The 24,234-nt window shown below is 41.8% G+C and overlaps 1 protein-coding gene across 5 annotated transcripts in view; it reads left to right on the top strand.

The window, feature by feature from the left end:
• trmt1l (tRNA methyltransferase 1-like) overlaps nucleotides 1-24,234 on the top strand; it is a 70,952-nt gene that overhangs the window by 41,474 nt on the left and 5,244 nt on the right. For 4 of the 5 annotated variants that reach the window (XM_078561410.1, XM_078561408.1, XM_078561411.1 and 1 more), the window contains 3 exons: nucleotides 5,128-5,294; nucleotides 8,902-8,985; nucleotides 13,903-14,029. In XM_078561410.1, the coding sequence (XP_078417536.1) occupies nucleotides 5,128-5,294; nucleotides 8,902-8,985; nucleotides 13,903-14,029 (378 nt within the window). The remainder of the gene's footprint in view (nucleotides 1-5,127; nucleotides 5,295-8,901; nucleotides 8,986-13,902; nucleotides 14,030-24,234) is intronic. The other variant, XM_078561412.1, reaches the window with a different exon arrangement.

Genomic DNA, 24,234 nt, shown 5'->3' on the forward strand with positions numbered 1-24,234 from the left:
CAGGCAACATCCTGGTAAATCTCCTCTGCACTCTCTCTCGTGCAATCATATCCTTCCTATAATGTGGATTCCAGAACTGTACGCAATACTCTAGCTGTAGCCTAACCAGCGTTTTATACAGTTCCAACATAACCCCCCTGCTCTTATATTTTATGCCTTGGCTAATAAAGGCAAGTATCCCATATGCCTTCTTAATTATCTATCTGTCCCACTACCTTAAGGGGTCGGTGGACATGCACACCAAGGTCCCTCTGATCCTCGGTACCTCCCAGGGTTCTACCATTCATCGTGTATTCCCATGCCTTGTTTGTCCTGCCCAAGTGCATCACCTCACACTTATCCGGTTTAAATTCCATTTGCCATTGATCAGCCCATCTGACCAGCCCGTCTATATCCTCCTGTAATCTAAGGCTATCCTCCTCACTATTTACCACCCCACCAATTTTCGTGTCATCCACAAACTTACTGATCAACCCTCCTACACTCAAGTCTAAATTGTTTATATATACCACAAACAGCAAGGGACCCAACACCGATCACTCTGGAACCCCACTGGACACGGGCATCCAGTCACAAAAATACCCCTCGATCATCATCCTCTGCTTCCTGCCACTCAGCCAATTCTGAATCCAATTTGCCAAATTGCCCTGGATCCCATGGGCTCTCACCTTCGTTATCAGTCTCCCATGCGGGACCTTATCTAAAGCCTTGCTGAAGTCCAAGTATACCACATCAAATGCATTTCCTTCATCTACATACCTGGTCACCTCTTCGAAAAATTCAATCAACTTGGTCAGACATGTCCTCCCCTTGACAAAATCATGCTGACTGTCCTTGATTAATCCCTGCCTCTCCAAGTGTAGATTAATTCTGTCCCTCAGAATTGCTTCCAATAGTTTCCCCACCGCAGAGGTTAGACTAATTGGCCTGCAGTTCCCTAGTTTATCCCTTCCTCCCTTCTTGAATAATGGTACCACATTGGCTGTCCTGCAGTCCTCTGGCACCTCTCCTGTGGCCAGAGAGGTATTGAAAATTATTGCCAGCGCCCTTGCTATCTCCTCCCTTGCCTCACTCAACAGCCTGGGATACATTTCATCCAGGCCTGGAGATTTATCTATTTTTAAGCCTGCCAGACCACTTAGAACCTCCTCCCTTTCTATGTTAATTTCTTTAATTATATCACAGTCCTTCTGCCTGATTTCCATACCCACGTCGTCCCTCTCACTTGTGAACACTGACACAAAGTATGCATTTAGAACCCTACCTACGTCTTCCGGCTCCACACACAAATTACTACTATAGTCCTTAATGAGCCCTACTCTTTCCCTAGTTATCCTCTTACTCTTAATGCACTTGTAAAATAACTTTGGATTTTCCTTTATTTCAACCTGCCAATGTTTTTTCATGCCCCCTTTTGCTCTCCTAATTTCCTTTTTAAGTTCCTCCCCTACACATTCTATACTCCTCTAGGGCTTCCGCTGTTTTGAGCTCTTGGTATCTGCCATAAGTCTCCCTTTTTCTCTTTATCCAATCCTGTATGTCCCTTGACATCCAGGGTTCCCTGGATTTGTTGATCCCACCCTGTGTCTTCACTGGAATATGTTGGCCCTGTACTCTCCCTATTTCCTTCTTGAATGAGTCCCGCTGTTCTGATGCAGACTTACCTAAAAGTAGCTGCTCCCAGTGCACTCTGGCCAAATCATATCTGATCTTATTAAAATTGGGGCCTTTCCCCAATTTTGAATTCTGATTTCTGGCCCATCCTTGTCCTTTTCCATAACAACCTTGAATCTAACAGGAGTTATGATCACTATCTGCAAAATGCTCCTTCACTGATACCTCTACCACTTGCCCAGATTCATTCCCTCAAATTAAGTCCAGGACCGCCCCCTCTCTTGTAGGACCTTCTACGTACTGGCTTAAGAAGCTCTCCTGGATGCATTTTAAGAATTCCGCTCCCTCTAAACCTATCACATTATGACTAACCCAGTTAATGTTGGGGAAGTTGAAATCCCCCACTATTACTACCCTATTATTTTTATACTTCTCTGAAATTTGCCTACGTATCTGCTCTTCTAGTTCTCTCTGATTTTTTGGGGGCTTATTGTACACTCCCAGCAATGTGATTGCTCCTTTTTTGTTTTTCAGTTCTAACCATATGGCTTCATTTGAGGAGCCTTATAAGATGTCATCCCTCCTTACTGCTGTAATTGATTCCTTGATTAATTTTGCGATACCCCCCTCCTCTTTTACCTCCTTCCCTGTCTCGCCTTAAGACCCTAAATCCTGGAATTTGAGCTGCCAATCCTGCCCCTCTCTCAACCATGTCTCTGTGACAGCAATGACATCATACATCCATGTGTTAATTTGTGCCCTCAACTCATTTGCCTTATTCGTCAGACTCCTTGTATTAAAATAAATACTATCCAACCTTGCCAAACTCCCTTGTGCCTTAACTGGCCTATAATTTCTAAGCCTTCCAGAATCACTTGCTGTCTCTTCTAATTTTGGCTGTGCATCTCCCCCTGCTGAACCTCCTCCCAGGATCCCACCCCCCTGCCAAGTTATTTTAAACCCTCCCCAACAGCACTAACAATCCTTCCTGCAAGGATGTTGGTCCCATTCTGGTTCAGGTGCAACCTGTCCGCCTGTACAGGTCCCACCACGCCCAGAAACGGTCCCAATGTCCCAGAAATCTAAAGCCCTCCCTCCTGCACCAGCTCTCCAGCCGCGCACTCATCTAGACTAACCTCCTATTTCTATACTCACTAGCGCATGGCACTGGAAGTAATCCAGAGATTACTACCTTTGAGGTCCTGTTTTTTAATCTGCTTCCTAGCTGCCTAAATTCTGCTTGCGTGACCTCATCCCTCTTTCTGCCTATGTCATTGGTACCAATATGTATCACGACCTCTGTCTGTTTGCCCTCCCCCTTTAGAATGTCCTGCAGCCGTTCAGTGACATCCTTGACCCTGGCACCAGAGAGGCAACATACCATCCTGGAGTCACGTGTACGGCCGCAGAAACGCCTGTCTGTTTCCCTTACTATCAAGTCTCCTGCCACTATTGCTCTTCTCCTCTTTCCCTCCCCCACCATGCATGATCATGGCTGCACACCCCAGAGGAACCTTCACTCTCAGTTTTCCAACACAGAAAAACGGCTCTCAAGCGTGATGCACCCTGGGGATTTCCTGACTACCTGCCTGACACCTTTCTTCTGACTGATGGTCACCCATCCCCTCTGACTGCAATTCGGTAAGCTGTGTGGTGACCACTTCTAAAATGTGCTATCCAAGAAACTCTCAGCATGGCAGATGCACCTCAGTGCCTCCAGCTGCCGCTCAAGCTCCAAAACCGAGAGCTCAAGTAGCTGCAGCTGATGGCATTTTCTGCACACGTAGTTGGTCAGAGCACAAGGAGCATCTAGGACTTACCACATGTTGCAGGCAGTACATAACACAGGACTGAGCTGCCCTGCCATGCCTGTAATTGAAAAGAAAACCCTTTAAGTTAAATACAGTTTAAAAAGAAGTTTAATTATTTATGTACTTTAAATAAAAACTAGAACTCTTACCTTTCCTTAGCTTAATCTATTTTAAACTGGATAAAAACGCTTATCCAGTACTCGCCAATCAGCTCTCACCTTTGTGCTCTGGTCACTTTTTGAAGCTTCCCTGCACTCACGCTGGTTCTGATCTCTCTGCCACTCTCTTGCGCTGTCTTGTGATGGCTGGCAATTATTTGTGTATCATATTCTGGTTGCTAAACATGCAAAAAAAAAAAATTCCACTATGAAAGTAATTTTTTATTTTTTTGATATTAGATTAAAATTGCATATAGCACTTCTGATTGAGCAATGATAACTGAATAATAAATCTTGTGTCTGTCATCTGCACTTAATGTTTTCCTTTGTGTGTGACAGAATTGGAGTCTCTTTCATAAATTCCTTTTTACAACAAGGCAGGTAGCACAGCATGTGAACACTGCGCACCCTCATGTATGCCAACCCAGTTTTTTTTTGTTGAGTCTAACAATGCAATATGGGATTTACAATGAAGGCAGCAGCTGCATACTGGCTGATGGAGTATCCAATGTTACTGCAAGTCATTATTCTCTTTAGGGGAAAATAGACACCATAATTTGCCTTAGACTAGAGTCAGTCCAAGCCCTTTAACTGTGAAATCCTTAGTTTATTTTGGTGGTGGTGGGGGTGGAGGAAGTGATAAATGGGGCAAATAATCAAATATTCTGTAGCAAAAGCAAAATACTGTTGATGCTGGAAACCTGAAATAAAAACAGAACATGCAGGAAATACTCTGGTCAGACAGCATCTGTGGAAAAAGACACAAGTAACATTTCTGATCGATGACATTTCAGCAGAAGCTGTCATTTAGTTTATAAAATATACAGATGTAAACATCAAGAAACTGAGTAGACTTCCATCTAAAGCAATGTAAATTATACTCTAATGCAGAATCTCCATATATTTTTCCTGTGTTTATCCTAGCCCATTGTTGGATCCTTGCAGATATAATAATACACCAGCTGAATTCCCCTACACTGCCAAGTCACTTAACTTGCCCAAGTCACTGGGAGAATGCACCTTTAGGAGGAGTGTCTCTGAGCTTCTCTCACTAAGCACCATTGGGATAACCTGACAATAGTCGCTCCTCTTTCTTTTATCTGCCATTTCTGCGTGGCCCTGAGATAACAGAGGAGAATAAGAAAAATCTTGCTTAAAACGATTGTTTTGTGAAAAATAAACAGAAAACAATTTTAGATATACATTGATTATTGACCAGTATACAGAGATCCCAGGATTTTTAAGAAGTTCTCGATATCGTAAGTGTCACACTTTATTGAAGCCGACTAAATGTTCTATGACTCAGGGTGGCTAAGTGGGGTGGAACTTAGGTACAGCACGTTCTTATGCAATTCACCAGTTCTTCAATACTAGTTCTTACAGCATATAGTAGGTGTAATCCTTGTTGGTAGTGTCTGCACCTTCGTTGGTTGGAAGATGGTTGCAGTAGGCTAAAATTACACTGCATTCATAAACAAAGCGCAGAGAATCTTGCTCCTTGACATAATTTTCTTTTTGTTTCTTGGTTCCTATTCAATTTCAAGGGCAGGGTCATTGTTTAACACAGGCTTCTTGCGAAGAATGTTGTTTGAAGCAGTTCAGCATGGAATTGAAGACATCCAGCCTTTGCTAAAGAACCTGATCTGTGAATCTGAATGCACAACCCTGAAGCACTATTCAATATTTGGACCAATGAGCCACAGCAGTCAAGGTCAGTTTATCCAGTGATACAGTTTTAATAATGATTTTGAAAGTGGATGTATAAAGCAATTTAGAAGTCCTTTGGTGGAAGAATTGCAGTCACCACCAATTGAAGTTGTAAATTGGTGTTCAGTTAGTGAAAACAATGAGTAATTAAGCCACGCTGATCCAGAAGGTTGCTTTGTGCTAAGTTGGGTTGTTTCGACCTAGACACCATTTAGGGACCCATACCTGGCCTCATTGTCCCTGGTTACAATGGAGAAAATTCAACCAGAGTTATCACTCCTGATTAGAAAGAGCATCTGTATGAGCATTAGTTAACAAGAAGATCAGGTCCTATTGCAGTGACCCCATGATGCTATTGCCTCACAACCCTTGCATGTCAAAGGCCAACTGAAGAATTATCATTTAGCCAATTACCAGAGAAGGCTGGTGCTTGTGGATCATGCCCCAACATGCCTGAGGAGTGGACAGGGAAATATTGAATGGATGGAAGGAATATAGTTTGCCATATTATTTCTCGGCAACTGACTTTTTATCTTGATTGGTATATCTAGGCAAAGGGCCAAGGCTCTTATGTGCTGAGCTTGCTGATCATCACAATTGCTTTGCAAACATGAATCAATTGGTGTTGTTGCAAGAATTCATCAACAACCGCCAAACATACTGGCTATCTTTAGCACAGTCAGCAGAAAAGGCTCTCAAAATTGACTCAAACAATTGCTAGCAACTTGACAATATATATGTGATAAAAGGACTATAGTCCTATCATAGAGTATTGGACTATGAGATTCACCGTCATTTGAACCCTGCAGCAAGATTAGTGACTCATATTGTATCCATTATTTTCTATAATTATAACTTTTCCTTTTCAAGAATTGCTTTCGAGCATAGAATTGCTTCTGATGTAGCTGCCAATTTCCTACCCTCCTGCGACCTGCCCATGTTGTATAAGCAGCCCATTGGATAGTGACAAGCTTAATTGAATCAGTTGCTCCACCTAATCTGCTTAAATGTTAGCATTACCAACCCCATCACCCACCAAAAAAGGTATAATTTATTCCCTTTTAAAATGTATATTCCTTTCGATACGTTTTTGAATATTGTATTTAATGGCATATTTTCTCTCCCTACTTGATTTTGCTTGTGCATTCCTCTGTGTCCATTTGGGATTACACCTCCATGTAGTGCTTGCTCCCTTCTCTCTTGGGAAAATGCATGTCCTCACCTCAACTTTAGCATAACCATCACTAGAACAACATAACTGAAAAAATTGTAGTGCCAGCTTGGCTCAATGGCAGCACTCTTGCCTCTTGAGTCAGATTGAAGGTCCACACCCAACTGCAGGACTTGAATACATAATTTAACCCGATTCTTCAGTGCCTTACTAAAGGAGTGCTGCATTGTTGGAGGTGCTTTTTTTCAGAAGAAACATTAAACTGAGGCCGGTTGACTTGTTCATGTGGATGTCAAATATTTGATGGTGCTATCTGAAGAACAGGAGTTGAGTAGCTGCTCACATTTCTCCCTTATCAGAATAGATTAGTTATTTTTTTACCTATGTAATAACAATGAATATACCTCAAAAGTAATTCATTGACTGTAAAGTGCTTTGGGACTGCCTGAGGATATGAAAAGCACTATTCAGTGCAAATTCTATCATTTATACATATATAGAGCACCCTACTGAGAAATGTGCATTCAGTAAGGCAGAGTCCCTCAATTGATGTTCATTACACAGCCATTTTACTTTACCTAGATATCTAGTCTGGTGATAATTGAATTCTTAATTACTTTTGAAGATGTCGAATTTAAATTTAAAATGTTTTATAATACATTTAAAAAGATGCTTTCTTAATGAAATATTTTCTGGTGTTTTGTTTGGAAATAATATCTCTTTCTCCGAGCAGGTATGTTGATTGCAGTTAATATTAATAAAGTGTTACCTAATTTTCCCCACATTCCAGTGCCTGATGATGAGCATATGTCCCTCTACAGATGAGAGTAAATCTTAAGCAAGCCTCTCCACAACTCAATGCTGTAAGATTATGTGATTCCCACTGGTAAAAAAAGATGCTGCCACTGCTAGCTATCACCCCTAATACTTGAGCAGGGGGTGATACTTTCCCTGTTGCTGGATTGTGTCAGTGTAGTGCAATTGATGGCACTCTCACCTCTGAGTTAGAAGATTGTGGGTTCAAGTCCCACTCCAGAGACTAGGCTGACACTCTGGTGCAGTACTGAGGGAGTATTGCACTGTCGGAGGTGTGCTGTCTTTTGGATGAGCCACTAAACCAAATCTGCTGTCTCAGGTGATTGCAAAAGATCCCAAGGCACTAATGCGAAGAAGAACAGGGGAGTTATCCCCAGTGTCCTGGCCAATATATATCCCTCAATCGCCATTACTAAAAAACATTTGCTGCGAAACTAACATTTTTCACAATATGGGTGTGAGTGTGGATGGTTCTGCCTGTGACAGATTTCATTGACAAATAGACTGCAAGGTGAAAATTATCAAAAGGGTTAGGTGTAAAAAGGATACTTGAAATGCTAATAAGTGAGCTAGAGTACAAGGGTCAGTAGATAAGGTGTGAATTAAATTTGCATTTTAAGGTAAGCGAGGAGTTGTTTGATTTTCAAAGAGATGGTAGGATGTTCACAACTAACAAGATAAATTGGGCAAGGTAATAATGTTTATTTTTCCCAGAAGTGCTGACCATAATGATGACATGAAAGATTTTTATGGGAAAAGAGAGAGAAGCCTATATAAACAAGGATGAAAGGCTATGTGGGGGTGGCTGTGTAAAATCTTGCAAGGTACACCATGTGAAACAGCCTTGGGGAAAAGCCTCTAGCTATTTTTTGAAGAAGTCTGCTGTGTCCAGTAACTAAAATTGTGTTCAAAGCCTTTGGAATTCCACTGTCGAGTGGGTGCTGTTGCAACTTTGCTGGATTGCCTATTTAAATTTAAAATCTTATTTTGGACTGATGCCTTAAAGGGGGTGTGTAGTTGGGATTCAGGTTAATTGGGGATTTTGGGATTTGTTAGAATATTAAGTAACTGTAATCTTATGTATGTGCTTGAATTATTTTCTTTTGGTAATAACTGTTTTAATTTAATTTTAAAAAATCTCTAAAAGTGTTAGTGGATTCATTACTTCAGAATTCAGAGCACAAATCTTCTCATGAGAAATACAAATTACAAACCTGTTGTGCTAGCGTGGCCAAGTTTCCCTGGAGGCTTTGGACAACCTGGCACATATCACCTGCCACATCATAACACATTATCTGATCTTTATTGCATTACTCCTTGTGGGAGCTTGCTGTGTGCAAATTGGCAGGCATGATTCCTACATTATAACAGTGATTACTCTTCAGAAGCACTTCAAAGGCAATAAATCACTTTGGGACATCTTGAGGTCTTGGAAGACGCTGTATAAATGCAAGCCATTTTTATTTGGATGTAGCAGCATAGTTAGACACTGACTGACAAGTTGAGCTGTACCACCCTGTTGCCTGTTGGAGTTTGTATCGTAGGGGAAATGGTCAGCAAAAAATAAATCAATTGTCAATGTAACTACAAATGGTTATTTCAATGTTGCTCTTTTTTTCTCCAGAGGAAAGTGGGGTTGTTATCAAAACCTTAGCCTCTCATAAATCTGGAGTTGAAGATACAACCACTGCAATGTACTCTGGTCATGGTAAGCATTCATTTAATTGAGTGAAATTCAATGATAATGTAATGCAGGGTTGAATCTCCATTACCTGCCATAATGGAGGCATGAGAAGATAATGGAAATTGGGAGATAATTGACAGCTTTCAAACTTTGTTCTTGTGTCTAAGACATAGCAATACCCCAAGCACAGAAGTTTTTTTCTTATTCTTTTATGGGGTGTGAATATTGCTGGCAAGGTCAGCATTTGTTGCCCATCCATAATTGCTCTTGAGAAGGTGTTGGTGAGCCTCTTTTTTGAACAGCTGCAGTCCTTCTGGTTTTGATATGACTACCATGCCGTTAGGAAGGGAGTTCCAGGCTTTTGACCTGAGGACAGTGAAGGAACAGCATTATGATTCCAAGTTAGGATAGTGTGTGGCTAGGCGAGGAACTTTCAAGTGGTGGTGTTCCCATGCGCTGCTGCCCTTGTCCTTCTAGGTGGTAGAGGTTGCAGGTTTGGAAGGTACTGTCGAAGGAGGATTGGTGAGTTGCTGCAGTGCATCTTGCATATGGTACACACTGCTGCCACTGTGCATCAGCGGTGGAGGGAATGAACATTTAAGGTGTTGAATGGAGTTCCGATCAAGCATGATATGGAGTGAGAACATATAGAGGTAGCAGAAATATATTACATAATTTTCTTCAACAAGATGACAAACCACAATTCATCCAAGGTTGTATCCTGTACAGATTCTGGCAGATGGTCAAGATAGCAGATAACAGGAGTGTGGATAATGACTTTTCCACCATAAATAATGCCAAAGAACTTTCAGCTGTAAATGCAACCAGGAGGTGCACGTGACTCTCCATCAGTGAATAATGAAATTAAATTTATCTCTGCAAAGAGCAATTAAAAATTGTGGACGTAATAGGAAGATTAAAAAAAAAGCACAGGAGTGGAAAGATTCTCCTCTTGCTTGTCCCAAAAGCTGTATTGTCCGTTTCCTCAAATATCTATTCAGTTCTCCCTTGAAATCATTGCACTATCTGGGCTGCCCTTCCAGATATTCTATCATCCTCTATGTAATGTGGTTAAATTTAAACCATCAGTGCACCTTCTCTCTTTTAAACTTTGAGCCCTGCACTGAGTTCTATAGATTGTCACAATCTTGAAGATCATATTAGGGTTCACTTTCTACACGGCCTCCGATGTTTGAATATTTGTATATTCGCATTCCTAATTTATATGTTCATATTAGCTTCTTGACTGACAAGGGAGTCAAAGGATATGGGGGTAAACAAGGAAAGTAGAGCCACAATCAGTTCAGTCATGATCTTAACAAATGGCGGAGCAGGCTTGAGGGAACGATTGGCCTAATCCTACACCTAATTCTTATGTTTGTATGTTTATAGAAGAGCAAAATATTGCTGCCAGACTTGCTGACTATTTCCAACATTCTGTTCATTTTAGATTTCCTTGTTATACCACGGTTATCAGAATTGGGCCCAGTAATCAAGATGTGATTGTACCAACGCAATGTACATTTACATTTCTTGGTTTGGGTGTTGAGGGAAGGAAGTTAGAAATTGAGAAACTGGAAGTATATGTTTCCTGGAAATCCTGTTGAATTTACTGGCAGGTCCTGATTTTAAATTTTTTGGGGTTCTAGTCTCGACTTCATTCAGCTACTGGCTTTCCTGAGGCCAGAAACGCGTTAAATATGAAGCATAGCCTCATCTAAATATTTAAATTAGTGGTTAACCTCCAGGCTGCAGGTAAGTCACTGGACCTCCAACCCACCTCTGCTAAAACCAAAGTCAGAGTTCTCATTTTAGAAATTTTAAACTCCACCTATCCTGGAGGGAGTTAACATTGTCCACTATATTTTGAGATCTACACCCATGATCTAGTTCACTGTCCTTGCTGCTGCACTCCAGACTATTGGGTTTCAATAAACCATCCACAATACCCGAGATTCTCTCCTGTGTTGCACCCTGAAGCTTGGTGCCATTCAGTTTATGTTCTCACAGACGCTGCCCCGACCTGCACTTTGTGTTTTTATTTCATATTTCTGACATCTCCAGTAGTTTGCTCTGGTTCATATTCCCACTGATTTACTTTTTCCCACTGTTCAGCTCTCATTACTTTTCATTTTCTGCATTAAATTCCATTTGTCATTCATCAATCCATCTTCGCAGCCTATTCAGATGCCTTTGTATGCAGTTTGCCTCTTCCTGATTGTTTGCTGTTACCGTCTAGCGACTGGTTGTCATGTTGATGTGGCCTCATTCACAACCACCCTCTGCTACCTCTGGTTTTGCCAGTCATTTGTTGTACAAGTCAGAGGAAATTCTGCCAACATTGTACAGTACTGTTTTTAGTGTGCACTTTAAATATTGTCCAATAAAGACCCAAGTGAAACATTGAAGTCCTGGATGCAATTCAAAGAACTGTGATATTGATCCTCCGCATCAGAGAACTTAACTAAAGAAGGTTAAAGAAACTAGGGCCCCATAGCCTTCAGAGGACACTGTATACCTTATCACTGCGAGGTCACTATTCAGTGTAGAAAATGAAAACTGTTGAGTATTTCTTTAAAGATCAAAACAGTGAGATAATGGGGTATTGGCTGAAACTAAAGAGTGGCAAATTTTTGCCTGATGTCAGGAAAAATTTCTTCAGCATAATCAGTGCTTTGAGGAAGGGTAGTAAAGACCAAAAAACATTCAACAGCCTCTAGCGTAATTGGGGTGTTGTAGAGTTTTCCTTCTGGATTAATGATCCAAGATTTGACCAAATGTCTTCCTTCCCCTTCATTCATCTAATGATTAAATAAACCACTAATTTCAGAGTTGCAGTTCTCACAGTTGTAGCCAACTTATAACTAACTTTCAGTTGCTTTTATATTGTGCCAAGATCCATGATAGCTGTATCAGCTCCTGATGTCTATGGCTAGTGCAATCACTGAATTCTGACAGTAAACTTGAGCTCATCCAAAGCTCTGTTGCCCGAATCCTAACTCTCACCAAGTCCCATTCACCTATCAACCTAAGCTTCTCATCCTGTTTCAAATCCCTCCATGGCCTTGCCCCCCTCCCTATCTCTAATGTCCCGTAGCTCCACAACCCTCCGAGATAGCTACGTTCCTCCAATTCTGGCCTTTTGCATATCCCCACCATTGGTGGCTATTTCTTCAGTTGCCTAGGCCCTAATCCCTGGAATTCCCTCTCTACCCCTCTCCATCTTTAAAGATCTCCTTAAAACCTACCCCTTTGACCAAGCTTTTGGTCACCTTTCCTAAAAGTCCTTATGTAGCTTGGGATCAAATTGCATTTGCTAACACTAAAATACTTTTGGATGTTTTAGTACAATAAAGGCACTATACAAATGCAATTTATTGCTGAGACTTAATAAATGCTCTGGAAAATTCAATTTTTTGTTGTAACCAGCTGTTAGATGTATACGTTTGGAACCAACAGGACCATAATGGTCTCGGTGTCTTATAATCAGCATTACTATAATTTGTCCGAGGTGATGGGTGTCAGAATCAATTGTGTGCAGTATGAGTTATGGCATTTGAACATCACTAAACAACTCTCTGCAGTTCTTATAGACCGAACAGGACGGGGCTCTTTTCTCCAGAAATGAGAAGGCTAAGGATTAAAATTATGAGGGGGGAATCAGTAAAGTAGATGTAGCGAACATGCTTCCACTTGTGGGGAAAACCATAAATATAAGATAGTCGCTAATAAATCTAATAAGGAATTCAGGAGAAACTTCTTTACCCAGAAAGTGGTTCGAATGTGATAGGAGTTAAAATGAGTTGAATAAATGTATTTAAAGGGAAGCTAGATAAGTACATAAGGGAGAAAGGAATGGAAAATATGCTGATAGGGTAAAATGAAATTAGGCAGGAGGAGGCTCGTATACAGCATAAACACCAGCATAGGCCACTTGGCCCAAATGACCTATTTCTGTGGTTTAAATTCTGTCTAATGCTATTTCATAAACATGAGGTAAAGGCTAAGCTATTATTACTATTAGAATGAGACAAACGAAGTGCTGTAGCATGTTAGGATACCAAAACGAGCATAAGTGTAAAGCATCTAATGGATAACCTATGATTTTACAGAGTAGCAATCACAATTAAGTCAACATATTTCAGGCTAATCATTTGACTTGGATCGATTCAATTTATTATTTTGAATCAGGAAGACGTGGGTCCTGACCATGACTTCACGCTGGCTGGCCAATTAACGGTGTGAAGCACGCGCTGATAACCTCAGCGCTGCTGGGGTGGGGCGGGAGGAGCGCGAGCACTGAAGTGTGCGCATGCACAGGGGTGTGCTCAGTGAAAGCTCCCTGAAGGCACAGAGCTGCCTCAAGGAGCTGAAGATTTTTAACATGACAAATAAAGATTTTAAAAATAAGGAAAACATGTCCCCACATGTGACTCTGTCACATGAACAGGGACATGTGCAATATGAGTTTTAAAATTTCTATTGGCTTTTTAGTCACTGTTCGAAACCTCATCGCGCCCGTGGATGAGGTTTCGTTAAAAATGCAAAGGCCGCCTGGCCTATTCACCCACCTGCCAACCAAATAGTTGGATGGGTAGCAAAAAATTCAATTTAATTAATTGATTAAGGGCCTTAATAGGCCTCTTAATTGTTGGTGGGCGCGCTGCTGCCTCTCATGCGCGCCTGGCGACCGAAAGATCAAGAGTGCGCGATGATGTTGGGATGCTCACCCGACGTGATCGCGTACTATTTCACTCCTGTTCAGGTCAGGTGCGGGATGAAAAGTTCTGACCAATAATTCTAAAAGTTAATAGCTTGTTCAATTAATTTGCTCTGTGCACTGTATGAGTAATGAGAGTGGTTTGAATCTGTGCTGTATATAGCAATGTCCTACTAGCAATTCTTGTAACCAATGAATATTCCCAATTTCCACTTTGCCAGACAAACGGAAGGGTAATGACGTGTCTGGAAATGCAGCAAAACGTCAGAAAGGAGATATTCCTGTGGAGCATCCTCCCTTCTACTACAGCATCCATAGGCATAGTATTCGAGGAATGAACATCCCAAAGTAAGGCATTGCAGGTTCTTTTCTCTTTCTGTCCATTTGTAAACTCTTCCATTCTAAGGTTTCACCAGTCAGTTTGGCTCTCACAGCTGCTGGCAAGTTCTGCTAAACAGCTTTACTGAACATGTAGGATTGGCCACAGTTCAGAAGTTAATGCTGCTCTTTCTTTATTGAGGAACTTCTTGAAGCCTACTTATGTGACTGTTCCCTAGACCTATTAAGTAATCAGAAATTATGAAATACTGTATTTGTAAGAAACATTGACATCAAGGATATTCATTTTTATTTGGTTTCCAGCTGAAATCTATATTTATGCATAATTTAAGAGCTGAGTTCATGCCCCCTTCAGTATTCAACATGCATCCACTTTAAATCCAAGTTCTTGTATGAAATTTCTTCTATGTCGACCAGTTGCTGCCATGACTGCTTCCTTAATATAGCAGATTGCCTTTTTAACTGATCAATGGGTCCTTTTTTAAAAAAGAGAGAAAAGAAAGTAGTTTTAAGTACAGCACTTCAGTACATCTGCAAATAGTTTTTTTTATTTAAATGATACTTCTGTCACCACTGTTTCTTAGTAATAGTTTTAAAACTAGTGCTTAAACAGATCTGAGCCCACCACTCACACAACTCTGAAGCCAATCGTATTTCTGCTTCTCCCATAGGATCAGAATAGTCCTAACCAAATTGTGAATTATTCATTCTGTCACAGTGACTATGGGTGCATTATCCCTCCATGGTCTCTCTACAGTCATTGACACAGTTCAACTATACCATCCTTCTCCAAGCCACTTCTTTATTCAGCTCCATATTGTTCTTGCTTGGTTCCAGTCTCATCAATGTGTTTATCACCTGACTTATCTCACCTCTGCCTCATCTTTTCTGAATCCCCCCCAAGGATCTATCCCTGGTCCTTTGACCTTCCTGATACAGCTGCTTGGCAACACCTACCTTTCGACATAAATTTAGCTTCCACAGGTACAACTACGGCATCCAGCTCTACTCTCTATTACTCATCTCAACCCCCCCCATGGGTTGTGTGCTATTTGCTTGTCAAACATGCAGTCTTAGATGAGCCATAATTTCCTCCACCTAAATTTTAGGAAAACCAAGCTGTTGTCCTTCAGGGAAGGAAATCTGCCATCCTTTACCTTATCTGGCTTACAATTGACTCCAGACCCACAGCAACATAGTTGACCCTTATCTGCACTCTGAATTGACCTAGTGAAGTACTCAGTTGTACTGAACTGCCATAATAAAGTTGAAAAGGAATAAAACCAGTCAGTCTACCTGGCTTTGAACTATACATGAAATGACAACAGGACCCCTGCCGAGTCGACCCTGAAAAGTCCTCCTTACTAACATCCGGGAGCGTGTGACAAAATTGGGAGAGTTGTCCCACAGACTGGTCAAGCAACAGTCTGACATAGTCACACTCTCAGAATCATATCTTACAGGCAATGTCCCAGAGACCTCCATCACTATCCCTGGATATGTCCTGTCCCAATGGCAGGACAGATCCACTCAAGGTGGCGGCACAATGGCATACAATTGGAAGGGAATTGCTCTCGGAGTCCACAACATTCACCCTGGGCTCTATGAAGTCTCATGGCATCAGGCCAAATGTGGACAGGGAAACCTTTTGCTGATTATCACCTACCCCCCGCCCTTCTGCGATCCACCTCAACTGATGAATTAGTACTCCTCCATATTGAAAACCATTTGGACGTGGGTAGCAAAGGCACAGAGTGTACTGTGGGGTCCTTCAATACCCATCACCAAGGATGGCTCTTTAGCACCACGGCTGACCAAGCAGGCCAAGTCCTAAAGGACGTAGCTGTGAGACTGGGTCTGCAGTAGGTGGTGAGGGAATCAACAGGATGGAAAAACCTACTTGACCTAATCCTCATTAATCTACCTATCAGAGATGCATCTGTCCATGACGGTGCTGGTAGGAGAGACCATCACACAATCCTTGTGGGAGTGAAGTCCCGTCTTCATACTGAGATACTATCCATTGTGTTGTGTGGCATTGCCAGCTGAGGTCTTCAAAGCTGGTGAGCTTATGTTTACACCAAGACTCCATGCATTCATCCTACAGATTTGGGAGGATAAAGTACAGCCCCCACACTCCTGTTCCCCATCCCACCACCCCTCCTCCTCAACAGTAGCTGTGGAAATCCTCCCAGAGACATTGTGGCTTTAGACCTTCCAGAGGAACCTCCAACATGGCCTTTGTTGCAGACAAATCCAAGAAAAATATCGAGAACAATACCAGGAACTGATCATTGCATTTATTGACCTGACCAGGGCATTTGACTCAGTAGATCGCAAGGCTCTGTGGTTTGTGCCACAGAGATTTGAATGTCCAAGAAACTTCTTCACACTCCTGCAGCTGCTTTGTGATGATATGATTGCAACTGTCTTGAGCGGGAGATTTGAAACAGTCCCCTTCAAAATCAAAACCGGAGTCAAGCAAAGATGTATGATAGCCCCACACTGTTCACAATCTACCTGAAGGTGGCTACTCATCAAAGACCAACTGCCCTCTGGCGTGAGTTTTAGATAGCACCTAGGTGAAAAACTTTAACCTTATTTGCTTCTGTGTCAAAACTAAACTGACCATCAGACATACATAATCTACATTTGCAGGTGACTGCGGTATTAATGTCCACTCTGCACCGGATTTGCAAGTCACTCTCAATCTCTTCAATTCTGCACATAAGAATGCCCTTGAATGTTGCCAAAACAAAACTCATATCAACCCAGAACTGGTCAGCCAAATATTCCACCTCCCATATATGTGGAAGGAGAGACTTGGAATATGTTGAGCACTTCCCATACCTTGGCAGACACCCCTCTCAAAAGGCCAGCATTGACAAGGAGACCTAACACCAGATCAGTTGCACCTGTTCAGCCTTCTGCAAACTATGGCAAAGAATGTTTGACGATGAAGACCTCTACAAGTCAATAAAAGTCCTTGTGTACAAAGCATTGTCATCACGACACCTCTATACTGCAATGCAACCTGAACTATGTATCAGCTACAGAAATGCCACCAGTAATGCCTCCACCACATCCTCCAAATTCAATGGGATGACCGTTGAACAAACGCTAGTGTCCTTCATGAATCCAACTCCGCAAAGTGTTCAGGCAAAACTGATGCAGAATCAACTACAGTGAACTGGGCACTATATCTGGATGGCCAAAAAGCACCTCCCCACAGGTCCTGCTTTCTCAACACTCAGAAGACCAGAGTTTTAGGGTAGGACAAAGAAAATGCTACGAAGACACTCTGAAGCTCTCCTTAAAGCACAACAGCATTGCCATTAATGACTGCGAGGAGCTTGCTACCAATCGTTTAAAATAGCAACAACTCGTCCATCAAGCTGCATCATGCCTCAAATCCAAATGCCTTAATGATTTGGTAGAGTGGCAGCAGAGAAGGAAAGAAAAGGAAGCAAATTCTGCACCCTGGCTCCCTGAATAGATGTCATCCTTGATTGAGGGACAGCTAACGACGACAACGTGATACCACCACGATGCTAAATGGAATAGATTCAGAACAGATCTAGCATCTCAAAATTGGGCTTCCACAAGTCACTGTGGGCTGACAGCAGCAGCAGAATTATATTCAACTACAATCTGTAACCTCACGGTCCAACATATCCTTCCTCTACCCTCTTATCAAGCCAGAGGTTCAACCCTGGTTCAAAGAGGATTGCAGAAGAGCACGCCAGGAGCAGCACCAGACATACCTCACTCTTGGGTTACCTTCAATTTCTGGTGTATAACATTAGAAGACAATTTACATATCAGAAATAGAGGATAATCTAGGGGCTGATAACAGTGAGGAAATTAAGGTAATTTATATCAGCAGAGAAAAAGTACTGGAGAAATTCAAGGGACTAAATCTGACATCATTGGTTGACACAATATATAACACAAAGGAAGATGGTTGTGGTTGTTGGAGGTTAATCACCTCAGCCCCAGGACGTCGCTGCAGCTGTTCCTTAGGGTAGTGTCCTAGGCCGAGGCATCTTCAGCAGCTTCCTCAATGTTCTCACCTCCATGAAGAGATCAGAAGTGGGGGATGTTTGCTGATTGCATAGTAATCAGTATCGTTCGTGTCTCCTTAGATATTGAAGCATTCCGTGTCCATATGCAACAAGACCAGGGCAACAGTCAGGCTTGGGCTGATAAATGACAAGTAATATTCACGCCATGCTATTACCAGGCAATAACCATCTCCAGTAAGAGAGAATCTAACCATCTCTCCTTGACACTCAATGGCAATGAATCCCTTGCCATCAACATCCTGGGCGTTACCATTGACCAGAAGCCTAGCTGGACCAGTCATATAAATACTGTGGCTACAAGAGTGGGTCAGAGGCTGGTAATTCTGCAGTGAGTAACTCACCACCTATCACCTCAAAGCCCTCTACTCGACACAAATCAGGAGTGTGACGGAACATTCTCCACTTGCTTGGGTGATCGCGGCTCCAACACGCAAAGCTCAAATCCATCTAAGACAAAGCATTCCACTTGACTGGCACCCCATCCACCACCTTAAACATTCACTCCCTCCTCCACCACCAGCGCACCATGCAGTAGTGTGTACCATATACAAGATGCACTGCAGCAACTTGTCTTCAGCAACACCTTCCAACTCTCAAGTTCTACCACCTAGGCAAGGGCAGCAATACTCCTGGAAATACCACTATCCTGATTTGGAACTAAATCGCCATTGCTCCACTGTAACTAGGTCAAAACCCAGGAACTCCCTCCCTAACATCACTGTGGGTGTACACACACCACATGGACTGCAACAGTTCAAGAAGGCAGCTCGCCACCACCTTCTCAAGGGCTGTTAGGGATGGGCAACAAATGCTGGCCTTGCCAGCAACGCTCACATCCCATGAAAGAATAAAACAAAAATGCCCTGGCTGCAAACTATGTATCTTTGCCCCTGAATCCATCCTCCTCCTTGGCCACCATCATGGCCTGAGCCAGACTGTTTGCAGTCATGGCGTCTTGATTGACCACAAGCTGAGTTTCTAATCATATATCCCCTCTGTCTACTTTCATCCCCATTGCTCCCCTCTCGCCTATCTTAGCCCATCTACCTCTGAAACACTCAGCCATGCCTTTGTCACCTCCAACCTCAATTATTCTAACACCGTACTGGGCAACCTCCCACCCTCCAGCTTCGTACACTTCAGCTTATCCAATACTGCTCTCGATGTTGTGTCCTGCACCATGACCCATTCGCCGATCACACCTGTCCTCACTTACCTGCTTTGGATTTCATTCACCCAACACCCAACTTTAAAATTTACATCCTTTTATTTTCCTCAATAGCCTCAACTCACTTAATCTTTGGCCAATCCCCATGCTCAAAATTGCCATTCCTCTGATTCTGGCCTCTTGTGCATACCACCTATCACCTCAACACCTTATGGCTCTGCCCTCAGCTACCTAGTTCTCACTCTGGAATTCTCTTCCTAAATTGCTCTGCCTGCCTACCTTGCACTTCTCCTACAAAACCCTCCTTAAAATTCACTTGTTAGACCAAGCCCCTTCTTAATCTCTCCTTTGGCCCAGTTCTGTTTTTCCCTTTACGCCTCTGTGAAGCAGTTTAAAATATAACTTCTATGCTCAGTGCAAATTACCATTAACATCAAACCCTTTGTTATATTAGCTTAACATGAATTTAACATTTGCATGTTTAATAAATTCAAAACTCCCTGGTGCATATTTTAGGTAAATTCAAGTTAAAGGAAAATATTAACTGACAACTTTGTTACCTGAAAAAAGTTGCATCTATTTAGCACTTTATCCTGTCTCAATGCATTTCACACAATGAGTTACTTTTGAGATGCAATGACTTGTTATGTCAGCCATTGATCTCCTACAAAAATGGCAATGCTCAGTTGCAAGAGTATTTTCATTCTGGGTATTTTGTAAGAAGAAAGAGATTGTATTTTGTGGGTACCATGGATTTTTTTTAATATCTGCCTGATATAATTAATCAAAAACAATTGTCATAATTAGCTAAGAAATCTAAACTATGAAGACAACAGAGCAAATCTCAAAACAGATCTTATCTTGAGAGTATTTGTTTGTGTGCCTGTCTTCTGCTTTTGTCTGGTTACATGATTATAAAGTATTTAACACGATAGGTTTTCCAGTGATAGGAACAGAAAATACTGAAAATGCACAACAAATCAGTCAGACTTTGAACAGGAAAATTAGGTTCACGTTATGAAATGTGACACCCCCACTCCCCCCACCTGCCATGAGTTCTGTTGAAGACTCCCAGCTAAAGCCTTAACTTGCCTATTTAACATGCTGATCAACCATCAGTGTATTCATAACAATTTCTGATTTTAATTCAGAATTCCAGCATTCTCAATTATCCAGGGTACTTATTGGTTTGCAACACATGGACATCGCCTTCAATTGAGGTTGTCAAGATAGGCTAAAAGAGCCTGGGACTCTACATTTTAAAGAAGCATAGACTTGGGTGATTTGATTGAGGCTTGTAGGGATGAAGGGAATAAAGTTGTGTTCACGTAGATAGTTTGTTTCAATTAAATAGTTTTGGAAGACCAGTGGTCACGATTTTAAGTTGAGGCCAGATTTAGGTTAGATGTTAGGAGGTGGTTCCTTTCCCAGGAAACAGTGGGCTCTGGAACAGACTATCAGCTCATGTGGTGAACACTGGTTCACTGAATTCCTTCAAGCAAGAGCTGGACCAGTTTCTAGCTGGGACGGAGATCACCTTGTACATAAGATAGAATTTAGGACCAGAGTGATCCCCTGTCTAGTTTTGATCGCCTAAGTGGGTCAGAGAGGAATTTCACAGATTTTTTTTTCCCTCCTAAATTGGCCTGGGTTTTATCTTTTTTCACATCTTTCAGGAGCCCATATGGTTCCAGGTGAGATGGGTTGTGTGTATGTTGTGATACACAAGCCATCACAATTGTGTGGCACAGGCTGGATGAACCAGTAGGTCTTTTCCTATTCAGCATTGTTCATATGTTTGTGAAGTAACTTCCAGTTAAGTACTATACATAATGTTTCACAACTGGGGGCCATTTCTACAGATGACGAGGAAAAGGAAATCAACATGTTCTTTATCCATGAGAAATAAATTTGCAGTGAATTGACTTTTCTCCAAAGCAACTGAAATGCTTGGTGAAAGAGCCATCTGCTTAAGACAGCACCTTTCCCATTTGGGTTTCCATGTGCTGAATATTATCCATGGCTGAGTGAAAGTATTGAACCTGCTCCCAAGATCCTGTCAATGCTGCTTTGAAATGTGCTGTTGGAGTGCTTGTAAGCACACCCTAGCAATGACTCATGTCTGTTTTCAAACATTTTCCCCCTGGAACAGCACATGGCCTCTACAAGTCACTTCCTCATAACAATGGGGAGGAGATCAGGACCTGATGTAATGGGGTGGGATGCAATCATGACATCAGCCAACAGTCCACCACAATGAAAGTTAGTCATTTTAGAATATTGAGTGGATTCATCCTTTGAGGTTCAAACTCCATGTGGGTAGAACATTTAATGCTGTGACTAACCCGTTCCAGTATTTTTCATCCAACATGTGCCGAGCTCCAGTTTTACGAAAATAAGCTGATTTGCTAGTTTAAACCTTTGGCTGCTCCCAAGTTCTTGAATTTTAAGGCATCTGGAACCAGATTTTCTTTCAACTACCAAACGATGACCTGAAACAATCCTTGAGAGTCCCCCCAATAAAGTTGCAGAGACGTGAGAAGCAGTTTTATTACAGTAATTTACCCTATACATCTAAAACAAAAATAACATTTCAACATTCTGCCTTCTGTTTTCCCTTTTCCACATGCTCCTTTATAATTATTTAAGTTTCCTTTATTTTCTATCTAATGTGCTTATTATTTCTATTGTAACATATTTTTAAAAGTGAGAACCGTTTTAATTAGCTTTTTGTGCCACGGCCCATTCAAAGGCGCAAGCAACTTCCAAAAAAAAATTTTAAACTGCATGTCACCTTGTCACATTAAATTTCTCCAGAGATTGATCTGATGATTTAATAGTTAGGACTACACACTTTTGCCATATTTTTACTTATTAAACCAAGAAGGGATGCTATGGAATTGGAAGGGAGGCAGATTGTGCTTGGTTTAAGTAGTTGGTTTACAGTACAACTTTTAGTGTTGAATGTGTACATGAAAATCCCCCAAATAAGAATGAAGGACGATGTAAAATCTCCTTAACAAGTTGACATGAACATACGAAGTTATATGCCCATCACACAAGCACCTTCAGAAACCACAGAATCTTCACAGTGCAGGAGGCCATTCGGCCCATCGAGTCTGCACTGGCTCACTGAAAGAGCATTCTACCTAATCTCATTCCCCTGTCTTATCCCTGTAATCTTGCTCATTCTTTTCAGATAGCAATCCAATTCCCTCTTGAATACCTCAATTGAATTTGCCTCTGCCACCCTTTCAGGAAGTTCATTCCAAACTCCAACCATCGTCTGGATGAAAATTTTTTTCCTCACATCACTTCTCCTTCTGCCCATTATTTTGAATCTGTGCCCTTTAGTTCTTGATGTACTCTTTAAGTGGGAACAGTTTCTTGCTATTTACCCTGTCCATATTCGTCAGGATCTTGAATACCTCTAAACAAGCCTCCTGTCAACCTTTTCTCCAAAGAAAACAGACCCAACCTCGCCAATCTTTCCCCACAGCTACAGTTTTTTTTTATCCCTGGAATCATTCTTGTGAATCTCCTCTGTACTCTCTTTAATGCCTTCACATCCTTCCTCAAGTATGGCACCCAGAACGGGACACAGTACTCCAGATGAGGCCTAACTAGTGACTTATACAAGTTTAACATGACCTCCTTACTCTTGTACTTAGTGTCTCTATTAATAAAACCTAGAATACCATCTTCTTATCGTGTCCACAGACAGTCTATACATGGCCCAGCCAGAACTGGACACATTTTTGCACCTTGTTGTTGAATTCGGCAAGATCTGCAACAGTGCAGGGTTCCTCTAGCGATAGACATTGCAGGAGATGTTGCATAGTCTGTGGCTCAGTTCCACATTCACAAGTTGTCGGGTAGGTTGTATATCCTCATTTGCTTAGTGACACCTTTGAACGACCTACACCAGTCCTAAGTCTGTTAAGGCATGTCCAGGTTGCCCAGTTGCAATTAGCTCCTGGGGGAAGGCTTTCATCCGGTAGAATTTCCATCGCTGGGGGTTGTTCGAGACTAGCGAGCCGGTCTTTCCACAAGGTGATGCGGGCTTCAGATGGGGTTGATTGTAATGGAACAACACTGTTCATGAAGAATACCATGTGCTTTATTAACTGCTCTCCCAACATGCCTTGCCACTTTCAATGACTTATGTACATATACACCAAGGTCCCTTTGTTCCTGCAGCACCTCTAGTGTTTCTCCCTATATTTTATACTGTCTCTCCACATTCCTCCTGCCAAAATGAATCACCTCACACTTCTCTGCAGTGAACTTCATCTGCTATTTGTCTGCCCAATCCAAAAATATGTCTGTCCTTTTGAAGTTCAAGAGTATCCTTATCACGGTTGACAACGCTTCCAATCTTCATATCATCCGCAAATTTTGCAATCATGCCCTGCACAGCACAGCCTGGGTCATTAATATATCAAGAAGAGCAAGAGTTCCAACACTCACCCCTGGGGAGCTCCACTACAGATATTCCTCCAATCTGAAAAACAACCATTTATCACTACTCTGTTCCTGTAACTCAGCCAATTTCTTATCCAAGTGCCTACTTCCCCTTTTATTCCATGAGCTAGAATTTTTCTCACAAGTCTTATTATGTGGCACTGTATCAAATGCCTTATGAAAATCCATATACACCACATCAACAGCATTGCCCTTATCAACCTTCTATGTTACCTCCTCAAAAAACTCAAAGTTAGTTAAACATGATTTTCCCTTAATGAATCCATGCTGGCTTTCCTTAATTACCCTGCACCTGTTTAAGTGACTATTGACTTTGTCCCAAACTATAGTTTCCAGAAGTTTCCCTACCACTGAAGTCAAACTGACTGGTCTGTAGTTGCTGGCATTATCCTTGCACCCCTTCTTGAACAAGAGTGTAACATTTCACATTTCTCCAGTCCTCTGGCACCATCCCTGTACCTAAGGAAGACTGGAAG

This window comes from Cetorhinus maximus, chromosome 17 (assembly GCF_964194155.1).
Source record: "Cetorhinus maximus chromosome 17, sCetMax3.hap1.1, whole genome shotgun sequence".
Classification (NCBI taxonomy): domain Eukaryota; kingdom Metazoa; phylum Chordata; class Chondrichthyes; order Lamniformes; family Cetorhinidae; genus Cetorhinus; species Cetorhinus maximus.